Source organism: Apostichopus japonicus, chromosome 13 (genome assembly GCF_037975245.1).
Source record: "Apostichopus japonicus isolate 1M-3 chromosome 13, ASM3797524v1, whole genome shotgun sequence".
NCBI classification, from domain to species: domain Eukaryota; kingdom Metazoa; phylum Echinodermata; class Holothuroidea; order Aspidochirotida; family Stichopodidae; genus Apostichopus; species Apostichopus japonicus.
The window spans coordinates 8,876,938-8,904,289 of NC_092573.1; the positions used below are offsets into that span (position 1 = coordinate 8,876,938).

At 37.6% G+C, this 27,352-nt stretch overlaps 2 protein-coding genes across 2 annotated transcripts in view; both read left to right on the forward strand.

Annotated features, from left to right (window-relative positions):
• The window catches only part of LOC139978641 (neuronal acetylcholine receptor subunit alpha-6-like), a 166,957-nt gene that overhangs the window by 86,648 nt on the left and 52,957 nt on the right, over positions 1 to 27,352 (forward strand). The window lies entirely within an intron of this gene.
• LOC139978630 (contactin-2-like) lies at positions 1,090 to 12,132 on the forward strand. Its single transcript, XM_071989003.1, has 7 exons — positions 1,090 to 1,255; positions 6,003 to 6,293; positions 7,151 to 7,456; positions 8,267 to 8,572; positions 9,519 to 9,824; positions 10,149 to 10,478; positions 11,533 to 12,132. Exons 1-7 carry the CDS (start codon positions 1,171 to 1,173, stop codon positions 11,859 to 11,861), a joined length of 1,953 nt encoding a protein of 650 aa, XP_071845104.1. The 5' UTR covers positions 1,090 to 1,170; the 3' UTR covers positions 11,862 to 12,132.

The following is a 27,352-nucleotide window of genomic DNA, read 5'->3' on the forward strand; positions in this document are numbered from 1 at the left end:
CCTTATCAACTTACGAAGTTGTTTTTCCGAAGGCGTTGGATTACAATTTTAAGAAACTTTCAGTTTTACGATAAGTTTTTCTATTCGTTTTAGAAACTGCAAAATTTATATGTTGAAGCCACACCCCCACTCCCCCACCCAAGTGAAGTTCTAAGGAGAATTGCAAAGTTTAGATGACATCCAGAAAATAATTGTTCGAGCCCTCACAGACTTTTACCAGCAACAATGATAACTAATATCACGTGTTTTTTAATCCCTTTGGTTAACTGGAGTGTTAGCTCAGCGGTTAACGCCGGTGCCTTTCAATCATAAGGTCCCCGGTTCGAGTCACTTCAAGATCAATGTATGTCGTCAAGTTACAGAGTTGTTGACAATTAACAATTCATAATCATGGACGTTAAATATGAATGTAAGAGACGACTTCGGTCAGCTTGCGGCTTTGATAAGCCAATGAGGCTTCTTCGCGAGTTCCTGCTTGCAGGAGGATCTAATATACATACATACATACACACACACATACATACATACAAATATATTACAGGTTAAAAGTACACATATGCCCAATACCAATATCATATTCGTTGTATACGTTTCCCTAAGTAAAAACACTGTTAGTTAAATGAGCGGGAAATTATATCATCCTTTCCCTGAGAAGGAGAAGAAAAAGAAGAAGAAGAGGAAGAAGAAGAAGACCTAGAAGAAGAAACAAAAAGGGACAGGTTAACAAGATTTCTGAAATATTTTATGTTTGCTTACCAAATTGAACAGACTTAAGCACCAGTTTGTCCATTTTTCATATACGTGTATATATTTTTTATTGTTTTAAGGTAAATATGATAACGAAATTAGATATTAACAAACAGATGGTCTTCCTTTTTCTTTGATAGGCAACTTCATATCTGAAATTTTGCAGTCTTTCACTTTCACTTTCGTTTCGTTTTATTTTGTTTTTTTCCCTTTTTTTTTCGTTCGCCTTTTTCGCCTTTTTTTTTGGCCTTGAATAAATAAACATATATACACGTCACGTACCATACGAAGCTTGACTATTTTAAGAATACATTTCAGCAAAGTCGTTAGGGTCAAGTTAAATGTAAAGGCCCTTTGCGTTTTTTGACCCTCATTCACTTTCGAAAGAGAAACCTTCACAGAACAATCCAGACGTGCTCTACAATGGAAGGATATCTTCTGATACAAGTTCTTCTTCTGTCGTCATTTTGTCTCCTGACAAATTGCTGCTTGCTTTCAAACAACGGAGGTAAGTTAAATATCATAAATCAGATAGTTATTCATACATTAAGCAAAGCTTGTTTGTCTGATTGGTAACTTACTGTGTTATAATGTTGGTAAATCACATATAAATATATACACTGGGGACTGGGAGAATGCATGCTCTAAGGCGTTTTTCTTTTCTTGCACAGGATCTATCTTGGGGTGAATTTTCTAAAACAAAAGTGTCATTGAAACAGTTTGTTTTCGCGCTCAATGTGTATGTTTGAGACTTTCCCCATAAAAGTATCATTAAAATTTGGATAATCGAATCCCACAAAAAATTACTTTCATCACCTCTCACAAGATAATTCCACTTCAGATATATTAAAGAAGTTCCACAACTTGTGACACTTTCAGATTATATTCAATTCTTGACCATTAATGTTATGTGGAAAAATTAACTACTCGTGTGATTTATTGAAAAGTTATTTTAGTAACATTCTTTTGTCAAATTTTCGGAAATATGACATCAAACACAAAACGCTGTTTAAAGAAACTATTAGCGTGTGGGGAAGTTGCTAATAGCTTTCTTCTACATATCTTAACTTGCCTTTCTCATATGACGTTTGCACAATGGTTGATTGCAAATCTATAAATGGAACTGGTGATACTGTCCAGACTAAAAGAAAGTAAAACATTCAAAGAAGATTGAAAACGACAGTGTTTGAAGTGGAAACAGGTTGACACGGAAAGAGAAATATGGAAACACACACGCGCGCGCATCCGCACAGAGATAAAACACGAGTAGTTGCAAAAAGGAGCAGTATAACATAGCTACAACAATATATTTACATGAAGTCTAAAGCTGAAGAAAGCAAATTGTTAGAACATTTCAAATCTCATTGAAATTATGTTGCGAAAAAGCACCGTTGTTGAACACAGACTATATCAGCTTATAAGTGATGAAGATATGATTGTATTTCTAAAAAGACGTTTGAAATAGCATCACACGTTAGTGTTTAATTTTCTTCAGGATTTTATGTATGTAAAGATACATTTAAAAACAGCAACGATTTTGAAACTCCAGATTCGTACCAATATATATATATATATATATATATATATATATATATATATATATATATATATATATATATATATATATATATATATATATATATATATATATATAAATAACCAGAGGTGAATCATAAGGCCTGATATCAAAAGAGATAGTTATATAATTATACCAACGGGAATTCTTCCGTCCTCGTTGCCTTACTTATGTTCTCGCACAAGATCTCTTATACTTCAAATATGTTAAATTAAAAGGTTTCATTATCAAAAAGTACTTACAGTTTAATTTAAAATTCACCAATAATAATATAAAAAAACACCATCTAAAAGCGTTGGCCTCATTCTAACCAGGCTATCATATCAACGTAATATTGAATAACCAACTTGTCAATTTAAGAACCATATTCGGTTTCAACCATTTAAATGTTCATATTCAGTTATGGAAGAGTTATTAACCTCTAATATATAAAAGCTGTTAGTCCCACAAATCGCTCTCCTTTAAAGAGACCGCAATTGGTCCAACATATATATTTTGGCAAACTTTGTTATGCTCCAATATGTTGATATGATGGCATTCTGATTTTCTGATTAAATATATGTTGTGATCAGTTTTGAAGTGACCATTTTGCTGTGAATGTTTAAATTTGATGACATTTGATGAATAATCATACTGTCATCTTTCAAATAATTTTTAATTTCTCACCTATAAGATTCAATTTGGAATATGGATTTTGTTGCAACTTGTTTAATATATTAGCTATATTTGCACAAAAAAAAAGGAGATATCTTAACAATTTTGACGGCACCTTTACCATAAATTAATGATATGATATAATTTGACTTCATTCATTTTCTATTCAATTCCATCATCATGTAAATCAAGTTACTGCACTAGTACGTAGGTTGAATTCAAATATACTATAGCCGTTTCGCTAGTAATAAAGAAAGGAAAATGACACATTGTATAGCCTTTAGCCTGAATAGCATTGAAAGGCATACTAGAAGGTGATATGAAGGGGAAAAACTAGAAGCGCGTTCGCTTTACCAAAAACAAAAAGGCAGAATTCTGTTCATTACCGTATTACAAATTCGACTTTGGTATTAGATACGGTATATAATCTGCACCCCCCCCCCCCCCTTAAGAGAAAAACGACTTCAATTTACACCAAATGTGCATATTATAGTTCATTTTCAGGTAAGTGATATATCCTAAAATACAATACTATACTTCGAAAGAATACTGTCGTAGTTTATTTACTTACTACACAGAGATTTGAGAATAAGTTGAGTAGACTAAAATGGAATTGAGTTTTTCTGGCAATATTACCAAGCTAGTTTTGGAAATTTTACAGATTCACACAATTCCTTCAAACGGACATTCTAGACAGAGTGCCACTAAGCAATCTGCATTATCCTACCATTGATCCATTCAACATTTGCATCGCTCTGGGCATCGCTTCGGCAATGAGTTGAACCTACCGACTTCCAGATATCAGATGTCATAAAAGTTTCATTATGCGACTCGAGCATGGTGTGAATTCAATTCTAAATCATATCAATGTACTCGCTTTTAAAAAAATATTAATTATTCATTAATTCCCTTAGTTAACAGTAACATTCAAAGTTTCTCTCAAATGTATAAAAATCGCGAATCTACAAAATCTGCCCAGACTTGTTTCTCTTTCATTAATTGAAGTTGCCTTATGTATAGGCCATTAGCAGTGTTTAACCTATATGCCCAGAGTATTTTATAGTGAGGTAGGGTACTGACGGGAGAAACTAGGCTACCGTACTAAAGTGAGGGTTTGTATGGAGTGTGGTGAAGCTCTGCGTAATCATAAACAATGTAATGAGGTAGGAATAAGTTGAGACGGTCTCATGTCGCATTAGAACGCTTGCGGTAACTTAATCATTATCGTACTTGGAACACATTTGGTCAGTATATCCTTGAAATACAACAAGATTTAAAATCGAATTGGAACTGTTCTCTTTCGTAGCCACTTAAATCTTACTTACCGACCGTATAGGCCAGTGCTACGATAGGCTCAGAAGCCTGGATATCAAGGTAGATTTTGTCATGAACATAACGTAGATTTATATTAAGTACATGTTATCTAGTCCCTTGCAATGAAAGGGTCAATGATAAGTATACTAGCCAGCCTGCATATACTAACGTAATGGATGAGGGTACCATTGGGAACGCCCTTGGCTAGTGCCACGTCTGAGGCTAGTTGCCAACAGAAAATCAATTTTAATAAATAAACTGGGGGTTGACGATAATTTCTTGCATTAAGTTTCATTATATATCGCTTCCAAAACAATATACATGCAGACTAAGGTACAGCCATAGCCGTAAGACCTATGCATGTAACAACACAGGCCTTTATAGCCTCCGTACGACACTGATAACAATGGACCTGTTTTGCAGCCGCTAGTCAAAATTGAAACTTCAAATCGGTCATTAAAATTATCGATGCCACATTTCTGACGATTTGCAACATCCAAATGCAGAACACGATCTATTTAGGCTAAACGTCGATCTGATGTTGCTCAATATTCAGATAGTGGTGTTTGTACTACCCGCTGGTACTAGACATATGTGTATTTCAGAACAATTTGCATACTCTAGTCTCTATTTGTTCTATCTAGCGTAGCCTTAGCACAAGATGTGTATATTTCCGCAGAAAAATATAACAAACTTCTGAATCACAGCCAAAGTTATGTGTGATCCAGAACACTTTGCAACCCGTTCGACTCCACAGTCATATTTCTACTTAGCATACCCTCACCACAAGATGTAGATGTTTTCGAAACGAAGAGCATGATAACGGCTTAAAACGCCTGCGTAGGTAGGCCTAAAATGTTACTATTACTACATATGACGTTAAATTTCGCAACAGGTTTTAAGTTTCATTTTCGATTTTGTCTAAACAGATATTAGTAACATTATCCTACATAAACATGAATCATGTGAAGCGGAACTATGAATTATTTTTGCAATTTGTTTAACGGAGATATAACTGTGAACGTGTAATATTCTTTTCCTTGAGTAAATTATAATAAAAGTTGCTCTTACAAAATAGTCCTGACTTTGGTGAGAATATTCTCCAGGTTAGTATACCGTCCCTTATATTCTCCAACCATTTACAACGTTCTTTGCTGATTTTGTCTCCTTTCTCCGTTATTAGTGTTAAATTTTATAAATTTGTTCTTAACTAAAGAGTTTTTAATTGTATTTCTTTAGACTAGTAATTTCATAATACAGTTTTGGATGAATGCTATATTATAGATATTCGGGAGTAAATAATCGTACGGCATTATATGGTATCGTAACACGAGTGAGTTGTAAAAATAGTAACAACTTGTGATGTGTATGACTTTTAGATGATCACAAGTTGATTTGCAATCATTGGACGTTACATATTTCCTCACCCATGCGAGGGGAGGGGGTAAAAGGTCAAGATCCGAGATGGGATACTTTCTGCAAGTCTGCAAGGCTGCAAGGTGTTCAAGACTGTAAGGTGTTCAAGGTGTTACTCCGACGTCAAAGAGTCGCAACGCACATATCAAATACAGATTGTGAGACTTCATATTCAAATCATTTTCCAACGACACAAATATCTGGAATTATTGCCCACTTTAGTATGATGTTTAGTGGTTACGAACGATGAGGTTGTCGTGATAAATGTGTTTCCCTCTTTCTACCTCTTTTATAGCATGTGCAATGCAGAATTCATTTTATGGAGGGCGACTCGCCTTAGTTGGTGAAGGAGACCTCCATCAGGGCAGTCCTCCTCCTTGGGCTAATCAAAGAGTCTTCGTCTTCCAAATGCCGACATCGTTCTTCAAAGGAGGAAAGTATCGCTCCAAGTTTGGGCACCGTGGCATCGGTCGTATCTGGATGCCAGAGGAAGCACCATGTGGTGGAGAAAGATCGCAACACGTTTGTCCATCGGAAACAACTGACGAAGCATTTTGTCTAGATTCTAGCTTACCTTGTTACCAAAGTAAGGAAATTTACGCATCACAATAACCTTCAAGTTCATTAAACCCCCTTCCCATCCCTACGACTTAACGTAAAAGTGCTTATGGGCTAGCGATTACAAAACACATATCACTGATAGATGGTAGGTTTGATTTTAATATATCATGTATTATTGTAAGGTTATAATTGATGACATATTTTACGCACTACTTCTAAATCTTAAGGGATTATTTTGCCCACAATATTGCCCACAAACCTAGTACATGCATAAGTGCGTGTACCAAACATCGGATTCCTATAGGTAACTATGGATAGTAGTAGGTCGCCCATTGCTCTGGACTTTCGGCACTGCCAGATTGACCCGTGTCAGTACCCCGCCCTTGTGCATAGCTAAGAATGAGAAAGTCTGATATGCTGTATCCTCATTTTATTTTGATTATTAAGTCGAAAGGAATTAGTGACACTCTTGACAATGAATTAATAATTTTGCTATTTGTTGACGGCAAATACGTATGTAATTCTACGCACCTTAATTTACTGCCACTAGCCGGAATATTCCGGTGGTTGTAAACTTATGTTCTGTAATGTGTTTATTAGATTGTGTCACGAATCACTCTGGCAACATTAAAGATCACGATACCATCAATTGCAAAATGAACAGAGGTTCAATTTGTCTTCTTTAGCTCTTATAATGTACGCATCATCTTGCCGAAGAAGACAAGCAGTACGTTTTTACCTAGCGGTTCTACGTTGTACATTGTTTGTTAAGGCAATATCCCTTCAAAAAACTTGCATGAAATAAACAATGTCTAGTATCAAACAAAATTCTAATAAGCGAAACAAGACTGAATCGATCGCTTGTTCATGTATTTTCTTCAGCGCCACCGTCTTATGACCAGTCGGAGCCACTCGAGTTTTCTGACGTCACGTCAACAGGTGTAACCGTGACGTGGCCAGCTTGGGACGAGACGGTCGATCATGGTCACGGTCCAATTGTTGAGTATAGGATACAAATAAAAGGACCAGGGGAAGAAGAATTCACCGAAATACCAAAAGGAAGACAACTCTCTCATCATTTCACCGGTTTGAAAGAAAATGTTAACTACAAATTTCGGATCAGTGTTATCAGAGACCATCCCTTTGGAGAAGGGACTCCAAGTAATGAACAAACATGCAGGACATCAGGTATGCAACTCTTTAGGCAACTGGCCCTAGTAGATAGTCGTTTAATGGGTTGACAACAAAGAGAAATAGTTTTATATAATCATTATGTGTTTACCGGTACTAAGGTGTCACAAAGGTAAATAAAGCTAAAACTATTTATATTCGACCCCGCTACCCCTTCATTAGCCTATACGTCATTCCAAAAGAAACGTATACTAATAACTATGCACTTAATGTCGATGAAATTATATATTGGGGAAATATTATATCGGTGTATGTTAAAACATCAATGATAATAGTTTAACTTACTAACATTTTATTTCCGAAGATAGGACGTATCTCTTTCATTTTTTGAGAAATGCCGCTTTAAACATCTAAGGCTCATCGCACAGACCATGTGTTTAGTCAAAACAGAAGATAAACTCAATCGGAAAGACATGCCTTAGATAACATGTTTTTAAAGCTTCATAAATTTGTCAACACGAGATGTTGAACACCATTCAATGAATCTCTGTTGTGTATATTAAGGGGGAAGAAGAGCATGATTCGACTTACAGGTATTGGAATTTTCAAAACAATGGATTAACATTTAGGCCTTCACGGAGGGCCGTTGTCGTTATCAATTTTATCCTAAAGGAGCATTTCAGAGATTCCGCATATATTAGTATATAGCTCAATTTCTTGAAACACTATATTTGCAGTCTTTTCTTGCTTCTCGATTTTCTTTCACATATCGTGAATGAAATTATGAATGTTGTCATCCATTGGCTACCACAAGGAGAATTGTACCATTATATTTTAAATGACAATTACTCCTCTTTCACTTATTAGCGCCACCGTCATTCGCAAACCCCGAACCGTTGGAATTTCAAGATGTGACTTCATCTGGAATAACAGTCACATGGCTAGCATGGGACCCGACATTGGACCCCGGGATTGGTCCAGTGACTGGTTACATGATCATGTACCGTGAAGAGGGTCATAGAACATGGAAGAGCAAAGAAACAGAGAGTCTCTCTGTTCGGTTAACCGACCTAACCGAAGATACGACATACGAGGTAGCGATCAAGCTGAAATATAAACAGGAAAAATATACAGAGCAAAGTACCACACAGACGGTCAATACTGATGTTGCAGGTATTTTCTTTTAACTTTGTTTTTCATTAATAATTATTTGACAGGAGCCGTATGTCGGGCTTCCATGGAAGCAAGTGGGCGACATATTGAAAGCTAAAACCCTTTGTATTCGACCCCGCTATCCCTTCATTAGCCCATACGTCATTCCAAAAGAAACGTATACTTATAACAATGCACTTTATATAGATGAATTATACTTTTGAGAAATATTATATGTCTGAATGTTAAAAAATCAATCATAATAGCTAAACTTAATAAGATTTTATTTCAAAGATAGTACATATTTCTTTCTTTTACAACTACGTTGCTAGAAATGATATGTCTTCCTACAGCTACAAAGCAGGCTCAAAGGACGACGTTTACTTAACATATTATTTTGATACTTTGTATAAACTGTTCAAGTATATCACTACTATCAGTCCAGTTTGTTTTTCTATACCACGTTTAGTTTTTTGAGAAATGCACCTTTAAACATTTGACGTTCATCGCACAGACCATGTGGTCAGTTCCTCAGATACAACACAGAAGATAAACTCAATCGGAAAAACATGTATGGCCTTAGATAAACATGTATGTAATGCTTCATAAATTTGTCAATACGAGATGCTGGACGCCATTCAATGAATCTCTTTTGTGTATATGAAGGGGGAAGAGGAGCATGATTTGACTTAGTTATTGGCATTTACAAGACAATGGTATAACATTTAAGGCCTTCACGTAGGGCTGTTGTATTCATCAATCTTACCCTAAATGAGCATTTCAGAGATTCTGCATCTATTAGTATCAAGCTAAATTTCCTGAAACACTATTTTTGCAGTCTTTTCTTGCTTCTCAATTTTCTTTCACATTTCATGAATGAAATTCTGAATAAGGTCATCCATTAGCTACCACAAGGAGAATTGTTCCATTGTTTGTTAATGAAGATTACTCCTCTTCCACGTATTAGAGCCACCGTCATTCGCAAACCCCGAACCGTTGGAATTTCAAGATAAGACCTCGTCTGAAATAACAGTCACATGGCTAGCTTGGGACCCGATATTGGACAGGGGAACTGGTCCAGTGACTGGTTACATGATCGAGTACCATGAGGAGGGTCATATAACATGGAAGAGAGAAGAAACAGAGAGTCTCTCTGCTCGGTTAACTGACCTAACCGACGGTACAGCATACGAGGTAGCAATCCGTCTCAGAGACAGGAATGGCGATTACACAGATGCAAGTGTCCCACAAATAGTCACCACGGCTTGTGAAGGTAACGTTGTGTATTTAAGATTTCGGGAAACACAGGACAACTTTATCATGTAAACAGAAGAGGAGAGGTAAATTGAAAGAAGAACAGGAGGACATAATTTATGTTTGAGAAATTAACAACGACAATCCTTTCAGATATTTCGGTATCTGTTATTGAATATTGAAATTAGTCTTCCTCGTCAATCTGTCACTTTCTCTCTCCCAAAGCAAATAGGAACATGACAAGGAAATTGAAGAAAGTTGTCACCGCAAAAAGTTTTAATGATAAACAGAAGCGTGAAAAAAGTTAAAGGTAATATCTGTGTCTATAATATACTTTCGTCAGGTTTGGTTATCACTGACCTCAATTACACATCTTCATCAATACGTGCGGGTGCTGCAAGAGCTTCCGTGATGTGGTCGGTGGAGGGAGTCACGGACTCGTGCAGGGTTCTAAGTCAAAGTCTCTCTCTACAACTCTTGGATGTCCTTGAATGCGGCGGAGTGCCACCAACAGTGGATGCTACACCAAGGGTAATTGATGTGGAGGATGGTGAAGTAAGGACAAAAACAGTTCTTCGTTTGACGGCGAACTCTCTGTACAACCTTACTTTAAGCCTGCACACGACAGCGGGCAAAATTCAAATGTCAATGTCGATACAAACCGATACCACGGGTAAGTACAGTCGATATACTTCAGTAGCGTGCCCAAAAAGAGGGGGTAGCATGCCCCACCTCCGATTGTCAGTATGGGAGAATAGTTCAGCCGGGTGACTTTTGCATTCCGCCGGGAAAAGAACTGGACCGCTACTACGGATATATCCTTCCCCCTCTTTTATCAACATTACACAATGTATTTATTAGCAAAACTTTACGTTTAGGGTTACTTATATCAACCTAATTTATAATCTAATATCCGTCAGAATACACAATTTGACGATTTTTTTTCTAGGGACCCCCCTGTGCAGGCTATTTACAAAATTTTAACATTGTTCGACTTTGGCTAAAAAGTTATCATAAAGCAATAGATATCAATGGTCAAAACTAAGAATGAATTTCCAACCTGTTATAGCTTCCCCCAGGGGAGAACTGGGCATAAATTTCTGCCGGCTGATTGATCCAACCGGCGTTGCTGTGGCCTTAAAACGCATTTGGCGCCCCAGAAGAAACTAGCTTCTTTCGAAGAATTCGATATCTTCTACAAATGTCAACCTGGTGGCGCCGCTGGGGCTTTAATCTGAGCGGCACGCCATTCCGAGCCGGTGAACCGGCAGGCTAGTAAGTGCCTGCCCTCCCTAATACTGAAACGAAAAGGTGTTGAGAATATAGTGATATCACCAAAAAATTTTACCCCCTAAAATAGTCAGAACCGACGATCTACAACTTGTGATAATCTCTGCAAAGATTTTGCACTTTTCATCAGGTATGTGGCTTGGAATAAAGTACGAAACATGCCAAAATTAGGTAAAACAGCTAGCTCAAAAGAAGAAAAATAAATCGTCATTGAATTGACCCCTAATATGCCCTGTACTACAAGTATGTTACAGTTCCAATTCGGTGGTACTTTGGTTATATAAAGGACGGCATTTAAATTAAAGGTTAAAGATCGTGTCACCCGAGGTTTGCAGCCGAGGTTTCTTGCATGATTCAGGGAATTCCTAGCATGTTGAAAAGTGCATTCCAAAGTTGATCAGTGTAATATTACTTTCATTCCTTTATTTTGTTTCAAGGACCAACTGGTGAACCAACAAATCTCTTGCCGGAACAGAAAAGAAATGGCGATTTGGTTTTCAAATGGGATAAACCTGAGTGTTCTAAACGCAATGGCCCTATAAACAGTTATCATTATACGGTAACCAGATTCAGACGGAGTAGAAGGAATATGGTTCCAGTTATCGCCGAGCACGTTGAGGACGACAAAATAAGACTCAGAAAACGTGACGATAGGATTTTGCCGAATGTGCAATACGTATTTGCCGTCAGAGCAACGACTGGCATGGGCAGTGCTGATTTGAGTTCCCCAACAACTGAAAGGCAATTTCTGTTTTCGTCTGGGTAATATGAATCACTTCAGGAAGTAACGACTCTATTCCCTGCATGCAGGTTACCTGCGTTATGCCATGGTACTTGCGTTAAATCATCTCACCTGCTACTGACGGTTGAATATTTATTGGGACGATAATCATGTAGGTGTAGACTATTCGTGTTTTGTTTTTGTTTGTTACAAGAAAATATACTGTACCGTCTTGTAATAATACAATTAACTAATGTTGAATTTTTTTTCACAAATGCAATAAAGATTTTGCACATTACAAAAGTAAAAGCACAAATTGTCTATGAGTTTGAATTTTAAGTTTTCTTCACTTGGAAGACAATACTGGTAACGAACCTATGGATAGCGACTTGGAGTTATTGGAACGGAATGCGCAACTCTACTTCAACTTTCGAGTGACTCCCTAGTGATTTACGAGAAATCATTATTACAAGCTCTTAGGCAGAAGCCAAAGACGTAGATAGCGCTACCCCGCGTAGCAGACGTTACCTTCTTTCTGTTACTAAGGAAACTAAGGAAACATAAAGTGGTATTTAACAAAAGTGGTTGCCTTTGCAGGGAGAAGACGTAACGAAACATTGCACCATTGCTACTCTGAATTGAACACAATCTGAGCAATCGTCGATCATTGTTAATCAATAGTACCTGAAATCTTTTGATTCTCCTCGCGATTTTCGGTGCAAAATGGTTGTTACATTTTTGGCAAAGTCGTTGAAAAAAGTGGTAAAATTCCACAAATTTTAGTTTTAGAAAATGTAAATAATCACCTCAGTCTCGTGCTGTCCTGTAATACCTTTAATACCTGATCACCAAGCCTTTTAATCTTGGTTTCGTTTCTTCACTCAGATTAGTACTTTGATCTTTTTAATTGAGAGTTTTAATTTAGCCAATTAGGAGCTTAGCGAATGCACACAGGAGAAGACTAGTAAAGAAGTAATAATCTACAGGAAGCAGGAGTATGCTAAGTGGTTCGAACTTCATCCATTCATTCAATTTGGGAAAATTGCTAATAGCAGATAACGTCACAAGTTCAGGGAAGACTAAACTGAAACTCCATCACCACATATTATCTATAATGGTCGTTCATTGAAGGAAAAGATACGTTTGCCAAAACTTAATATTCTTGGCAACTTATACCTACATAAACATAACTTGTTATATCATCGCGGTTGATTACTTCCAAAACATGTAATTTTCTTTTGTTAATTGTTTTTTTGTTTCTGTTCAGAGATGTGTGATACTCCTGAAATATTTATTTAACTATAACAATCTCTTGTAATTCGACTTCTTTCTATTAAATGTAGACGGTTTATGCTTCATAAAGATAACAGGAAGCATTTTCAGCATAATTTTAAAGATAATTGCACAGAAGTTTGATTCTCCTGTTTTAGCATATCTGGAACGATCAAATTAAACATTGACTTGAAAGGAAAGTTATAAGTATAGTTCAAAGGAAAGTTAACGTTCAGCAGATGAAAGGAGGAACAAATTGCGCAGTTTGCAAGCAATCCCTGACTGTTTTCGGGACAAGCATTTGAAGTTGAAAGGTTTTGTACCCAAAGTGAACTTGAAGCATGCAGTTGTATTGTCAGAGAAGCACACAAAAATTCTTTATTTTTGTTCAAAATTTCCGTCCAACTTCCTACTTCAAACTTGGAATAAATCTAAATAAGTACACACCTCAGTCATTGACATATTGTGAACCTTCACAGTCCGTTTGGGTTAAGTTGGAACTCTAGCCAATCAAAGGTCAAAACAGTATAGTTTGATACCCAATATTAGAATGAACGGTGCTGCCGTAAGCAATTTCCACGTAAATGTTCAGTGTTTGTTCTGGTTTACTTGTAGCGAAAGTCAGTCTTCGACGTCTATAAATATAACATTATGTTAAAGGAAATCACCTAGTCCCTATCATCAACTACTTACGTTATAAATTGTTTTATTTTTTTCAGTTTGAATCAAAGGTGGCTAGGAATAACATGCCATTCCAAATATCTAACGAATTTCGACAAATAATATTAAGGTTCAGTAAACGTGATGGCAGTGATGGTAGCTTTTCATTTTTTACTTCATTAGAATGTACGCCCATTGACCGGCACAATGGCATACATGGAGTGGGGTGAGGGTGGAGATGGAGTGGGTGAAGGTGGGGATGGGGTGGAAGATGTTACCATATATGAGATATAATGTCACTACAGTGTGTCAACTTAGCTTTAACCAACGCACCAACAAGAGGAATAACGTTCACATGTGAATGACGGCGCTAGCTTAAAATACTACACATTTTTGGAAGGAAAAAAATTCTCTGCATTTAATAGCAGAATAGCGCCTCATCAGGCCACATATACAGTGGCGATGGCTGCACACATGCCGGTCGCAAAGGATGGAGGTCTACCCTCCAGCCATAAGCAACGATTCACTCACGCCACATAGAACGATTCTTTCTTTTAGTTTATTGACATTTTATTGTACAAGACTGTAAATAAAATATATCTTATTATACAAATTAATCTTATTAACAAACTGGAAGTTAAAATAAAAGAAGGAAATACACATTTGTCGCCATATTACGCCTAGAGCACTTCTTGTCGATTTGTCCAACTCTCTTCGCACTTTCACGGGTTCTTTTGCGACATCAAGGGAGACATGGACACGGGGTCCTACAAAAAAGGGCCATACCACCACCGGAGCGTCATGCACTCCTATGTGCTTTAAACCCTAACACGATTTAAATCACCAGCAGTGCAAGAGCCTTGCATCAGCTAACTTATAGCATCGGCCATCAAGTCAGCTAGATTAGTATAAACACTTTGGAGAGGAGTTCATGAAATAGAAAGAAGCCAACTTTATATAGACTCGATCCCGGAAGCGAATTTCTTTTTCCTGAACCTTTCGGGCAGTGTACGTGGAGTTTAGCCAATCAGAGCGAGGCTGTGTTGATGACGTACTACAGTAAAGATGGCGGCGTGCGTACCAAATGTTGGAGTGGGGAAATCACATTCGATAAGTCAACATAATTGTTGTACTACAGCAGAAAGTATTAAGGTATATAGGCCTTGCAATAATAACATTATACTGAATCATTGTGCACAACTTACGTGACGTTTGCATCGGTTTCTTTGTTGAAAAACGGCGATATATGATCGCTGTCTGTTGTACAAATTTACATTGTCTTCAGATTGACATGACACTGTACTCAGTATCTTATTTTGTTTTGATTTATCTTGTGATTTATCTTGTTTTGGGGCACTTTGGCGTTAGCAGCAATATAGGCAGCACATAATTGGGCGGGTCTTATAGCGCGGTTTGGCAGTGTGAATTTCAAGTTGTTGCTATAGTGCTAGGATTATTAAATTTTGACTCACTCGTCAAGTTGCTGTTAGCAAGTAAACAAGTAATTTTAGTTGGCCGTTTATTCATATATTTAAAAAAAAGTCTTTGTCTGATCCTGTATTTAATTGTAATTTTGCTTTTCTGCACCTGGAACTGTGTTTAGGAATTGACTAACATCAGTAAGATAAAATCCATATTTGACTTTCTTTACTTGTAAATTATCATTGGTTTATTTATTAAAAATCCTGCTCTTTGCGTTAAAAATTGGACACCTAACGGAGGTCAGATTGCAATCAAATAACTTTTCCTATAGCACCTCCTTGTGAGAGACGAGGTCCAGTAATTAACGGTTTATTGTGGAAACTGCCAAATATTTGTTGTAAACTGATGAGCGAATTATGTAAATAAGAGTGCAAGCACTGCCCTTGTTTTATTATGCAATAAATCCTCTCTTTTAATTGTTCCAGAATGAATATCTGTTTCCATTGTCTTTTATTCTAGCCAGTCATCTGCCTTTAAATTAGGATAAACTTTCCTAAAGCGGATGTACCACATTTTGGGGCTGAGACCGATTTCCCTCTAATAAGATCTAGAAGGAAAATAAACAAAAGAAACTATATATATTTTCGGCACACTATCTTCGGAGTTTCATATATAAGATGACCATGCACTAAAACCATGACATAACTTATAATATCGATTTTCAATTCATCGATTTTCAATTCATGATATAGGCCTAATACTTGGACATTACTACTTGGACATAAGAAAAAGTGGGGGGAAAATCCACACGGGGCTCGAACTCGCGGTCTTTCGTTTTCCACCTTATGTTCTTGAAGCGACGCTTTTACCCGACTGACCATCTTTACTGAGTAGTACGTCATCAACACAGCCTCGCTCTGATTGGCTAAACTCCACGTACACTGCCCGAAAGGTTCAGGAAAAAAAATCGCATCCCGGAACACCAGATTACAAGTCCACGGCTCTTCCCACTGAGCAACCTGAATAGTTAATTTTCTTTAGTAATATACTTGAATATACAATAAGGTTACAATGGTTCTTTGGTATAGCGTAACACACAGAAGAGAGAAATGCGCTCTTTGTAAGATCTAGATTGTACAATCAGGGAGTTGCTCCATCACAACTGGCTGGTACAATGAGATTACAATACAATGTTATTGATGATTTAGAAGCAATTAGAAGGATGATTAAACGATTCGTTACGCTACAATGTTTTTGACCACATTGCAACACACAGAAACAAAATGTTAGTTTGAAGGGATATCTTTGCACAATAGGCTGAGGCTTCCACGCTATTGGGGACTGCGAACAAATAATTCATAACATTACCGTTGTTAATGCATGAAATCCTGAAGGCTTGTTTAAACTAGCTCAGGAGGTTTTGTTGTGAATTGAGTAACACGTTTATAAGCATACTTCAAGTTCATGCAGATGAAACGGCTGGAGGAAATTCTAACATTAAACAAGCATGACCTTTTCACATATCGTTGCAAAGGTAGCGGTAGCGGAAAGGCTTTAAACGTTCAAAATACATAAGGTGGCAATCCTGTTTAGAGACCTGAATTACTCAGTGATAGTTTGAGATTAAGTAATCGAAAGTTTGAGATCAAATGTCAACTAGTAATAACAAAGAATAAGTCGAAATATCCGTATCATAATATCTGAAGATATAGTGTAAATTTATTTAGTAGCATAACTTTGCGTTTAGGTCTGCTTATATAGACCGTATGGCTCAGAATACACCTTTCTGACGCTTAAATTTTTCTATTGGAAGGACTCACACTCCTTACGTAAAAGTTGGATCCATGTAAGACTTCATCGACCCCAGGCTACACCGCTTCTTATAAAGTTCCTTGATTAACCTCTAAGTCCGTCATGGTTTTCCCACTACCATGGAAAATTGTATCGTCTACATACATAGCAGCGTTGCAGTGTGATAGACATAAATCAAAGTCATTAATATACAGTAGAAACAAACAGTGATAGACCAGAAATAGATCCCTGTTGAACACTGCTATGTATGGTCATGCAGGCTGAATGAATCCCGTAAGCAAAGTCACTTTGACTTCCATCACACACTCAATAGAATCTTAGTAGCATTGCTATATACTTAGATCTGGTACCAATATAGCATCGTTGATTAAACCAAGCGCCTTTCTTAAATTTGTAGTTTTGATCATATCAAATTTTCTTTAGCAATGCCACACAACCAAACGTAAATCATTATTAGTAATTTTGTCTCACACGATAGCTTTGCACTGAATTGTGCTACTCGAAGAGATTTTTGAGTCACGGGTATATGTAGCACTGATATTGGTCAATAATGCTCCAATTAGTTACTGCACTTTAATATTAGATTGTGACGTATAACATTGCGTCATGTACATTGACCCTCACCTTCTTCTTCCCTCGCATCCTACTCATCTTTCCTGCCATCAACTACAGTAAATGCTTCGTCGAGTGACCCGGATGTGCGTTGTTTCTTCATGTCCTTGAATGCAACACTTTACTGAGCTTTTTTCAAATACGGGAAATCCCCTCTTACTCCCAGGCGCCACAATACAAGAAGGACAGATCGTGAAATATGTCCAGAGTCATTATTCTGTGTCGTTAATAGTATGAAGTTGTCATTACTACTTTTCCCTCCTACATTTTTGAATTTTCCTGATTATTATTCTCTTATTTCTTTGTTTTTATTATATAATAATATAAATTTGTCTTCACTTCTTTGTGTTTGTACACTTTATTGCTTTTTACCATATCATGTCTATAGAGCAAATACAGATATGATTGCGTAAACTAAAGGAGGACTGTGTTAGTAAAGTCAGTCTGTTACCGTAAAACAGTAAAATTATTTATCACAATAAGTGAAATTAATCTAAGTGTATTTAAATCGTAATCACCTCACAATGGAGATTATGTTAAACAAACGTGTCCTACTATTTGACTAGTGTTTTTTCCGGTAATTTTTATCCCTTATGTATTTTGTGACGTTTAGAATTTACACAGTACACGTCATTGTTAGTGCAACACGTAAATGTATATTGATATGAAAACAAACATAAAAACTTATTTCCTTGTTTAATCAATGCCGTCAAAGTATTTACTCAGGCCTGAATTTTTCATTTTCCCTCTTTCTTTAATAATAAAACAAAAACGTGAAACACTCTATAGGATTGGATAGATGAATTCCTTTTGAGCAGTATGTAGCACTGATTCAAAATAAAACATGAAAACTAGTCAATTTTCTCACATAATTCACTGTTCTGTACTTAACACCCAGAATGATGCAGTTTGTAAGATTATAAGAATAGTCCACGATAGCTTTTCATTTTGCACTGGTGAAAGAGGATCAAACATATTCTAAGCATTAAGATATTGGTAGTTGGAGTTGTCACAGATTTCTTTTTCGTTTTGCCATAAATGAACAGTTTATAAGAAGGTGTGATGTCATAGTTGAACGTGGGCAACAATATATTTCGTATTAAAAATATCTTGGAATGGATAACCTTCTAACTTTACCAACGGGGATGTGAATGTAAACATATTTCAATAAATGTAATGTATCTATATTGAGATTTGTCCCAATGTCGAAAATTAGAAACTTAGATGTACATTAGACGAAAAACATAAAATAAGTTTTTCTGATTGCATCTATGACATTGTACCCAGGGGCGTCAATCATAGGGGGGGGGGGCGGCGGCACGCTCCCACTTTCTGAAGGGTGGGGATATATTATAAACTAACCCCTCGGTTTAGTGACTGAATCGTGTAGACGCTAAGCCTATCGGGCTCATAATGACTCGTGTATCTCATGAAAGGAGCTCAAACATTGTGCTATGAGATTAGTAGTTGTTAATGTTTTATTCTCATTTGCTTCACGCCTGATGAAAAATGAAATCATTCAACTAGGTTGAAATAAGAATAACATATTTCATTTATAGCGTAAATTGCACGAGGAACCGCACCCATACACCGCTGAGGCTATATGCTAAGTCAGCAGATACTGATCTCCAGATCGCCTTTCCAGTATATTATTTTTCATATTTTATAGTGTGTTGTATTATCACGTTAAAGCAATATAACACTGCATGTAAATTATATTGTGCATTCAGTTTGGTTAGCAATGCCACTCATGATAGGTTTAAGTGTTTGTGAAATAATAACATATGTTATAGGAGTTTGGAGACTGGGTGCCTAGGTGATAAGCTGCTATAATCATGTTGTTATAACCATGTTATTCATTATACCTCAAGTTTAGTAGTACATATCCTTAACTGATGCCAAGTTCAAGTCCGTACCCTGCAGTGGTCATGGTGGTGGTGGGGGGGTCGTCCCCGTGCGATTTACACTTTATAAATGAAAGTAGGTCTTCGACAATGAGACGCCCGCACAGTACGAGATATTTGTATGTATGTATTTTAGATCCGCCTCCAAGCAGGAACTCGCGAAGACGCCTCATTGGCTTATCAAAGCCGCAAGCTGACCGACGTCAGTCTCTTAGATTCATATTTAACGTCCATGATAATGAATTGTCAATTTTCAACAACTCTGTAACTAGACGAAGTACATTAATCTTGGAGTTACTCGAATTGGGGACCTTATGATTGGAAGGCAGCGGCGTTAACGACTGAGCTAACACTGCGTATTCAGTTGGTTTTAGCGAACTTTTCATATCATTTCGTTCAGCCGATACTCATAGCTGGTACAGCAACTACTGTTCATGTCCTACAACAGTGCCTCAGTAATGACTACTTTGTGTTCATCAAACGGTAAAATATGTTACATGTGGCAGTGTAACAACTGCAAAGCTGTTAAACTTGTTCCCATGAAAGAACTGATAAAGATGATAATGCCTACGAGATGAAGTAAAGGAGAGTACGGTACCGCTTGATTCCAGTTCACACCTCTCTTTAAATTACGCCATTTCGTCATGCCGAGAACGCAGAAAGACCATGTTTGGTTATATCCATAGGCTTACTTATAGCATAAAACGACTAGATACGACTTCATTTTAGAATCGCGTATTCATGACCTCGCTCTAAATGGTTGGTACAACAACTACTGTTCATGTCCCAAACACTTGCAGTAATTACTACTTTGTGTTTGTAACATGGTAACATGTGTTACAGGACATGAACAGTAGAGACTGTGCCATCTATGAGTATCGGGTGTTTCGTCTCATTTCATTAGTCAGACGTGTACAAGATTCTAGGCACGTGTTGTATGAATGGCGTTCAAAAAAAAAGACAAGGTTTATTTTAACCGCTCATCACGTATATGCACGATCGCGGATGCGAGGAACGTGCGCTTGTTTTGGCTTCGTTTTGGTTAGAGTGACAATGAACTGAGAGCTCCTAAGAACATGCGCAAACAGTTTAGCAGTCTTATGAGAAACTACGGTGCGTAAATATGTCTATTACGTCTATAGTCTATGTTTTATATAGGCCTATCACTTGCATTCTTAACAGGCGCGGCGGAACGGGAAAATTATTGGGGGGGGGGGGGCTAATGTGTGGAGACTATCTAAGCGCAGCGCCACCATCGGTTGGAGCGGAGCGTACAAGAAAATTTGGGGTTTTTCAAACCCCCAGATGGCCGGAAACGGCACTTCCCGGGTGCTTTATGCTGCGAATACCTAGCCCTAAAATATGGGTCTCAAGCCTGCAATTTCTCAGATTGCACGTAAAAATCTGTAAAAACATTGTAATTTGTATATTCAATGGTGTAAGTTAAGAGAGTAGCGACGTTTTTGAGTGTAGTAAGGGGCAGCGGCGTAACGATGAGTCTGGGGGCCCCTTGGTCCAGGGAAGGAAGGGCCCCTGGCTGCTACGGAGAATCAACCGATGTGCGCTAAGCGCACATCACGAGCGCGGAGCGCGAAGTCCCAAAGGCGTGGGTGCAGGGCCCGCCTTAGGGCCCTTGAAGCTCTGGGGCTCTACAAGCTCTCTGGTGCAATGTAAGCCGTATATGGAACATTTCGTGGTGATTTTATCGACTGAGATTTTGGGGAAAATCTGCGTTCATAGACACATTTTGGTCCGCCTTGTCTGTCATACTGGGAACATGAAAAAATGTGTTGCAAAGCTAGAATACATATACTGAAAGGACAATAAGACTGAGATTGAAAGGACAATAAGACCAAATGACCAATGTCCAATTAACAAAAACATGTACATTTCCACCCGTGGCGTAACTCCTGCGGACAAATGATATCCAAGTTCCCAAGAACTTGGAAAGGCTAGAGCTTGAATTTACTGAGCATGGCCTTCTTGTCAGTAGACATAACGATTAGTCCATCTATATCAAGTGACCATGCCTCCTCGCTCTCGATGGAAAGGGGTTCAAAATATGCCAAATTTGTGTCATTTGGCCAGTTATCGGCCAATGTCATGTGGCAACCCTGACCGAGATCGAATTCATTGAAATTAGAGAGGCTATTTCGCTATATAATATGTACCATCGTAGCCTATCAAGTTCCAGTGTGTACCTTAGGCTCTTGAGTCAGTCGTGCGGAAAGAAGGATACGAGATTTGCAGTTCCAGGGGAATATGATTTATGACGAACGTATTAACGCACAGAAAAATATGTCCATTGTATCGTTTATAGTTTCTTTTCCAACGAAAACGTGCCGTTTCAAAAAGAAAAGAAAGAAAGGGTACCCCTCTTCTAAGTTCTGTACATCAGTGCAGCAGGGGCCCCTTTGGTCGGGGCCCCTGGGTTTGCCCCGTCCGAGCCCATAGGCGTTACGCCGCTGATTTTACATCATCACAAAATAACGAGCTCACTGCAGAATTTATCGGCACTGATGATGCTGTCAGGTAGGCCTATTATCCCCATTAATTATCAACTGCACTGTTTTGACATTATGTTTTTGTGAATACAGATTAAGTAAACAAACCTATTGCTTGGAAGTCCCCGGAATCAAAGGTTTGAAATCAACAGCAGATAATTGGTTAGGTGCGGCCCAATCATTTTTTCACTCCTTATATCTGGCCTATTCATTCAAAAAGGTTGCCCACCCCTGCAAAAGTTTAGCTACATCATTTCAATTGATTTTTCATTCAGTAGGTGCCCGAAAATTTCTCAGCATATTGCCCGATTTTTCACAAAATTATTTGGTTTGGTGGGGGGGAGGGGGCTGCAGTACCCCGCCTCCTACGCCTATGGAATATGTGACCTGTTTTTCCATGGTTTTCTTTCCCGAAATGTTAAATGGGTGTATAATACAGGACTACTTGATTAAAGGAATAATTTGGAAACCTAACCACCGTACTTATTTTGTTTCCATGGCCATAAAAAGTGCACAATCTTGCTTAACATATTTTATGCTAATGTTCTCCATGCCATGACGTATTATTATCTTATTGCTGAAATGGTATATTGTAGTCGGTTGGTTATTGCCATAGCAACGTTTGCCATGGTTGTAGTTAATTTTCCTGAGTAGCGATTTGGGTGCTCACCAATTGTAGAGTGCCCGGAAGTCCGTTATCTGGGAGACGGGTAAGAAGCTTTCTGTGACCTGGAGAACGTAACTTCCATCTCGCAGACCCTCGCAACGAAAAGCCAAATATCATAAGTTGCATTAGGTGAAAAGTAAATTTCTGCTTTACCTCCAAGGGAAAACATTGAATTGATGATATGGGTGTAATGGGAATGTCAAATACTATGAACATATGTGGTTACCATTGAAACTGAGTTAAAATATCACGGGTTTGAAGGTCAAATGTATATTTGAGTGCAAAATTTATTAAGAACTCCTAGTGAACGGCTGGCGACATTTTCTTCAATATTGGTATGGAGGTGCCCCGTGATAGCAAGCTGTGTTTCGCAGTGTAATAAGTATGTCAAGTTCTATCAAAATGTAGTTACCATGGTAAACGAGGTCAAAGGTCAACGGTAGGAGGTCACGGGTTGACTTGCAACCTTCATAGGCATAATACGTATGTCAAGTCACTGATCAAAATATGTGGTTGCTATCGTAACAAACGTCAGCAGTCAGAGTTCAAAAAGGGATTTTTTTTAAGGCTATAACTTTAAGGTGAAGCATTGCAATGACATCCAACGTTCACAAAAATATTGAATAAGTATGTCAAGTACTATCATACTATGTGGTTACCATGGTAACTGAAGTTGTTCTCGAGGCCGAGAAATGGCATTAAAAAATAGGTAAATTTTCTCTTGCTCTTTGTAAGCTTTAATTTATTAATTCCTTCCTCTCTGGAGATCTCTTTACTACACTCCTTCCTCTCTGAAGGTATCTTTTCTACTGCTAAACACACCCTAATATCTAAAAAATTGCCTACTTCTACTGTTCTAACTTCCCCAGTAAAACTCATTAAAATTACAACCTCTAACCCATGGCTGGACGAAACCCTCCTCTCACTTGACCCCCATGACCCCACCTGTCAGGCCTCAGTACACGCCTGTAGCAGTACTCCAGCTATACCCTCAAGATAAGCCTCAAGTGGAATATATCTATACACCAATTCCCACACACAAAACTGCCTCACTTTTAAAGGTTAAAACTGTATACTGCAAGAGTCCCCTGCCCGGAGACCTGCAAAGGGGTAACAAAAAATGGATTGTAAGATTGTACTTTACTTTATTTATTTTTAAGATTTTAAATAACTCCGCCTGTCCAGAGTAAAACTTAGAAGTCGAGAATTAATAGACAAGGCGGTAGCAAAGTTTTTGAGTATACAATCAAAGATATTTTACTGCTGGAATGCGCTAGATTGCTGACTTTTACACTTCTTAACCACCAAAAGATGAAGTCAGTGAATGCGCGCAGCTGCCTCGCTTGTTTTCCACAACAAGATTTTTAACAGAGTGTTCGTATACGTCGTCGTCGTCGTCGTCCTATGAGTCATGACTGACCCTTTGTGACCCTATTGATGATGTCGTTCCAACCACTTCTATACACTCAATGAAAATGTGAATTATGGGGTGTGTTCGCGTGTGTATTCCTATTAATTTTGCTTTCCTTCAGAATTAAAGGTGATTTTTTGCTATGAATGCAAAGACAAATGTTGAATGGTCTTACAACCTTCACAAATTAAGTATTGTCAAAATATAAGATTTCAATCACGGAAAATAAGGTCAAAAGTCATGGTGCTTTGCTCAATGCGGAGTTCATGAATGGAAAAAAATTATGCAGACGATAAACAGTTATACATTAAATTGATTTGGCGATGAGATTTCCTACTCCGTAGATGGCCCTCAAGTTTTGTTTGTAATCTTGATTTTTTTCTCGTACCCTATGTAGCTCTTCCTTAAAGTACTAATATGTTGTTTGCTTGTGTGTAGTAGATGTAGCTTATTGGTTTTTGTTCCTTCATGCATAGTGTACGAAAAGGCATTCGGCAATAGTCAATTTAAAAAAAAAAGGATTATATAAAAGTAATACTGAATGTAAAAGTGTATGGTATAAAATGTAGATAACTAAGTTGATTGATTACTTCTCGATTGAGGGTTGTGACATAAGAAAAGTTCCTTAAGGGATTGAAGTTTTGGATCCGTTTTGTAGTAACATAATTCGTCTAGTTATTCCAAATCACATGCGACATAAGCTTCGGTTCCTCTTAAATATGCACAAAAGATGTTCAGAAGTAGTAAAATTTTCTAAACCCTAATTCCAAGATGGTAATGATTCTATACACAGAGGCAGTTTGTGTGTAATGGTTTACGTATACTGTTCTCAGACATTGCAATAAACTCTATTATCAACGGCCTGGATATAAAATATAGAATATATTAACTATGTTTTATTAATACATTGTCGAATATATTATGTGGTAGTGTTCAAATTATTAATACATACCGTTATTAATTAATGAACAATAAAGGGCGGAGAACAGTTTGGTTCATTTTAATTTTCCGTGACACCCGCACCTGCTTATAAGAAGTTAAACGATTGTTCTAGATAACGTTTTTTTATTTGTTATTTCATGCTATTTCAACAGAAAATTTGATGTATTTCACGTATTTCATGCATATACTGTTTATTTCACAGCAACTACTTTACCACAACGACGATTTATTCATAAACGACACTTACAAACGAAATGAAGCAAGTCTTGGTGAATGGCATATGACGCATTTCCATCATGACCCAAGCTACCGATGTCTTTACTGTGTAGAGGACCAATCATACATAACGTATAAAGTCACACTGGAACGGTATCAACCTTGGCTCGCCATGCTTAGTTTTGTGTTACCTTGCATAGTGGTGTAGCCATGACTTTCCTTATGTTTTGCTTTCCTCATGGAGATGCTGAAGTTGCAACTTATGACCTCGCGTGTGTCTTGGCTTTGGTGGTTTTCTTACCGATGTTGTACAATCTGCTACCTGACACTGGTGTCTGTTTTGTAGGTCAGTTCAATGATAAACAGATTATTACACGAAGGTGGAGTTTCTAATTGCTATAGAAAGAATGACGATACCACAGGGCCATATCCAATATTGTGTTCTCTATGTCGTTAGTGTGGTCACGTTATGTCAATTTTTAGTGTTGTTTTTCGAATATCACCGAACAGTCAGTGTCGTTCAGCTCAATCATTGATATGCCACTGGACTTTCTGTTTGACTTGTTAAATATGAAAACGCAAGTTTGAATATGGCCATACTACGATTTAAAACTTCCATTAATATCACATATCGTGCCTGCCCCCCCCCCCCCCATTCAGGTTTGATATACATTTCAATTTAACTGGAATCTCTGGAATGCGTTTCATTGCTTAAGTTGAAATAGCTACACGAGAACTATCTTGAAAGCACTACAGCTTCCAGGCTTGGAATAAATACCACAGAAATTTAATTTCTCTTTCTGGCATTTGCTTTTGTGCTTTAAAGTCGTTACTAGTTGACAAGAAATATTTCAAAGTCTATCAACTTCAGGGGGCTGTTCTCCCCCTGCTCCCCCCACCAGGGCTTTGCAATAATGTCCACACATATTGTGCTTTAAACTCGCTGCGAATGAAAAAGAAATACATGAAAACGTTTGAGCTACCCTTGGAATCTCAATAGGGATCTGAGATACATTCCAGACAAATGAAAGTGTAACTGTAGCTTGTGACAAGTATTTTTGTACTCTAAAATCGCTATCTAAAAATTGCTGCAGCTTCTGTAGGCCTGTAATCCCAGCTAATAACAGTGTACAGTTGTAATTATAAAGCAAGTTACCGCTTTCGAAACATTGCTCAGCAAGTCACTGCTAGTCGGTCTCGATACTATGGTGAATGTAAGTAACTGGTTATATGACATTAAAGCTTTGTCACAATTGTGAATTTCGTGTATAAAATATTCATAATTTAAAGAGTTGTCCCAATACGTGCCCCCACACCCCATTCCCTTACTTTGGAACTGCTGCTAGTTGTAGTTTCCATACTAACAGAGTAAGCTATACCTATGTGTGCAATAATCGCTGATCACCGCTCATCGTAAACAGCGCTTAGCGGTATCCTGAACACAAAGAGGGGAACAAAGAGTCGATCATTTGACCGGGGACCTAGTTGATTTGATATTTAGACAATTTCGACAACACAAATCGATCTAAACAACCCCGAGATTTTTATTTCAATTTTTTTGTACAATTTCACTGTTACGTATTAAACCATTTGACATATTTAAATTAATTTTTTTATTTTTAAGGTATTTATACCGTGATCTTGATGATTTTACAGTCGGTCGTAACAATGTTGAAGATTATTTGGTGGCGTGTGAAACCTGTTTCAGATAAAGTAAGTAGATCAACAATCTCCACCCAACCCGAAACCAGTCATGAATTAAGCAATGTAGATTCTACTAATCAAACAGATAAGAAAACGAGTTCGTCTAAAGGAGACAAGGGACGTAAAACGGAGGAGAAACCTGATTCACATCAAGAAAGTACACCACCTAGTCATAGAAGAAGCACCAGTGAAGTTTCTAGTGGATTAGGAATTGCAGAATCGAGTTTTTCACATCCATCGTTCACTAACGCAAGTGACAGGTCACCTCTAATAGACTGCAGCAATGAAGAGGACAAAAACAAAAAGGGTTCTCTTTGTTACTTATTATATACTTATGGGTTTGGGCTCATTTATTTCGTTGTGATTTTCATCCTCAACCTCGGGTTTTTTATCTTCTTATTTAGCTAGAC

What these genes read in the sequence shown, in the direction of transcription:
- LOC139978630 (XM_071989003.1), top strand. Translation starts at nt 1,171, where the DNA reads ATGGAAGGATATCTTCTGATACAAGTTCTTCTTCTGTCGTCATTTTGT. An exon ending in AGTCACCACGGCTTGTGAAG is followed by an intron (nt 9,825 to 10,148) that starts GTAACGTTGTGT and finishes TACTTTCGTCAG; the next exon opens with GTTTGGTTATCACTGACCTC. An exon ending in GATACAAACCGATACCACGG is followed by an intron (nt 10,479 to 11,532) that starts GTAAGTACAGTC and finishes TTTTGTTTCAAG; the next exon opens with GACCAACTGGTGAACCAACA.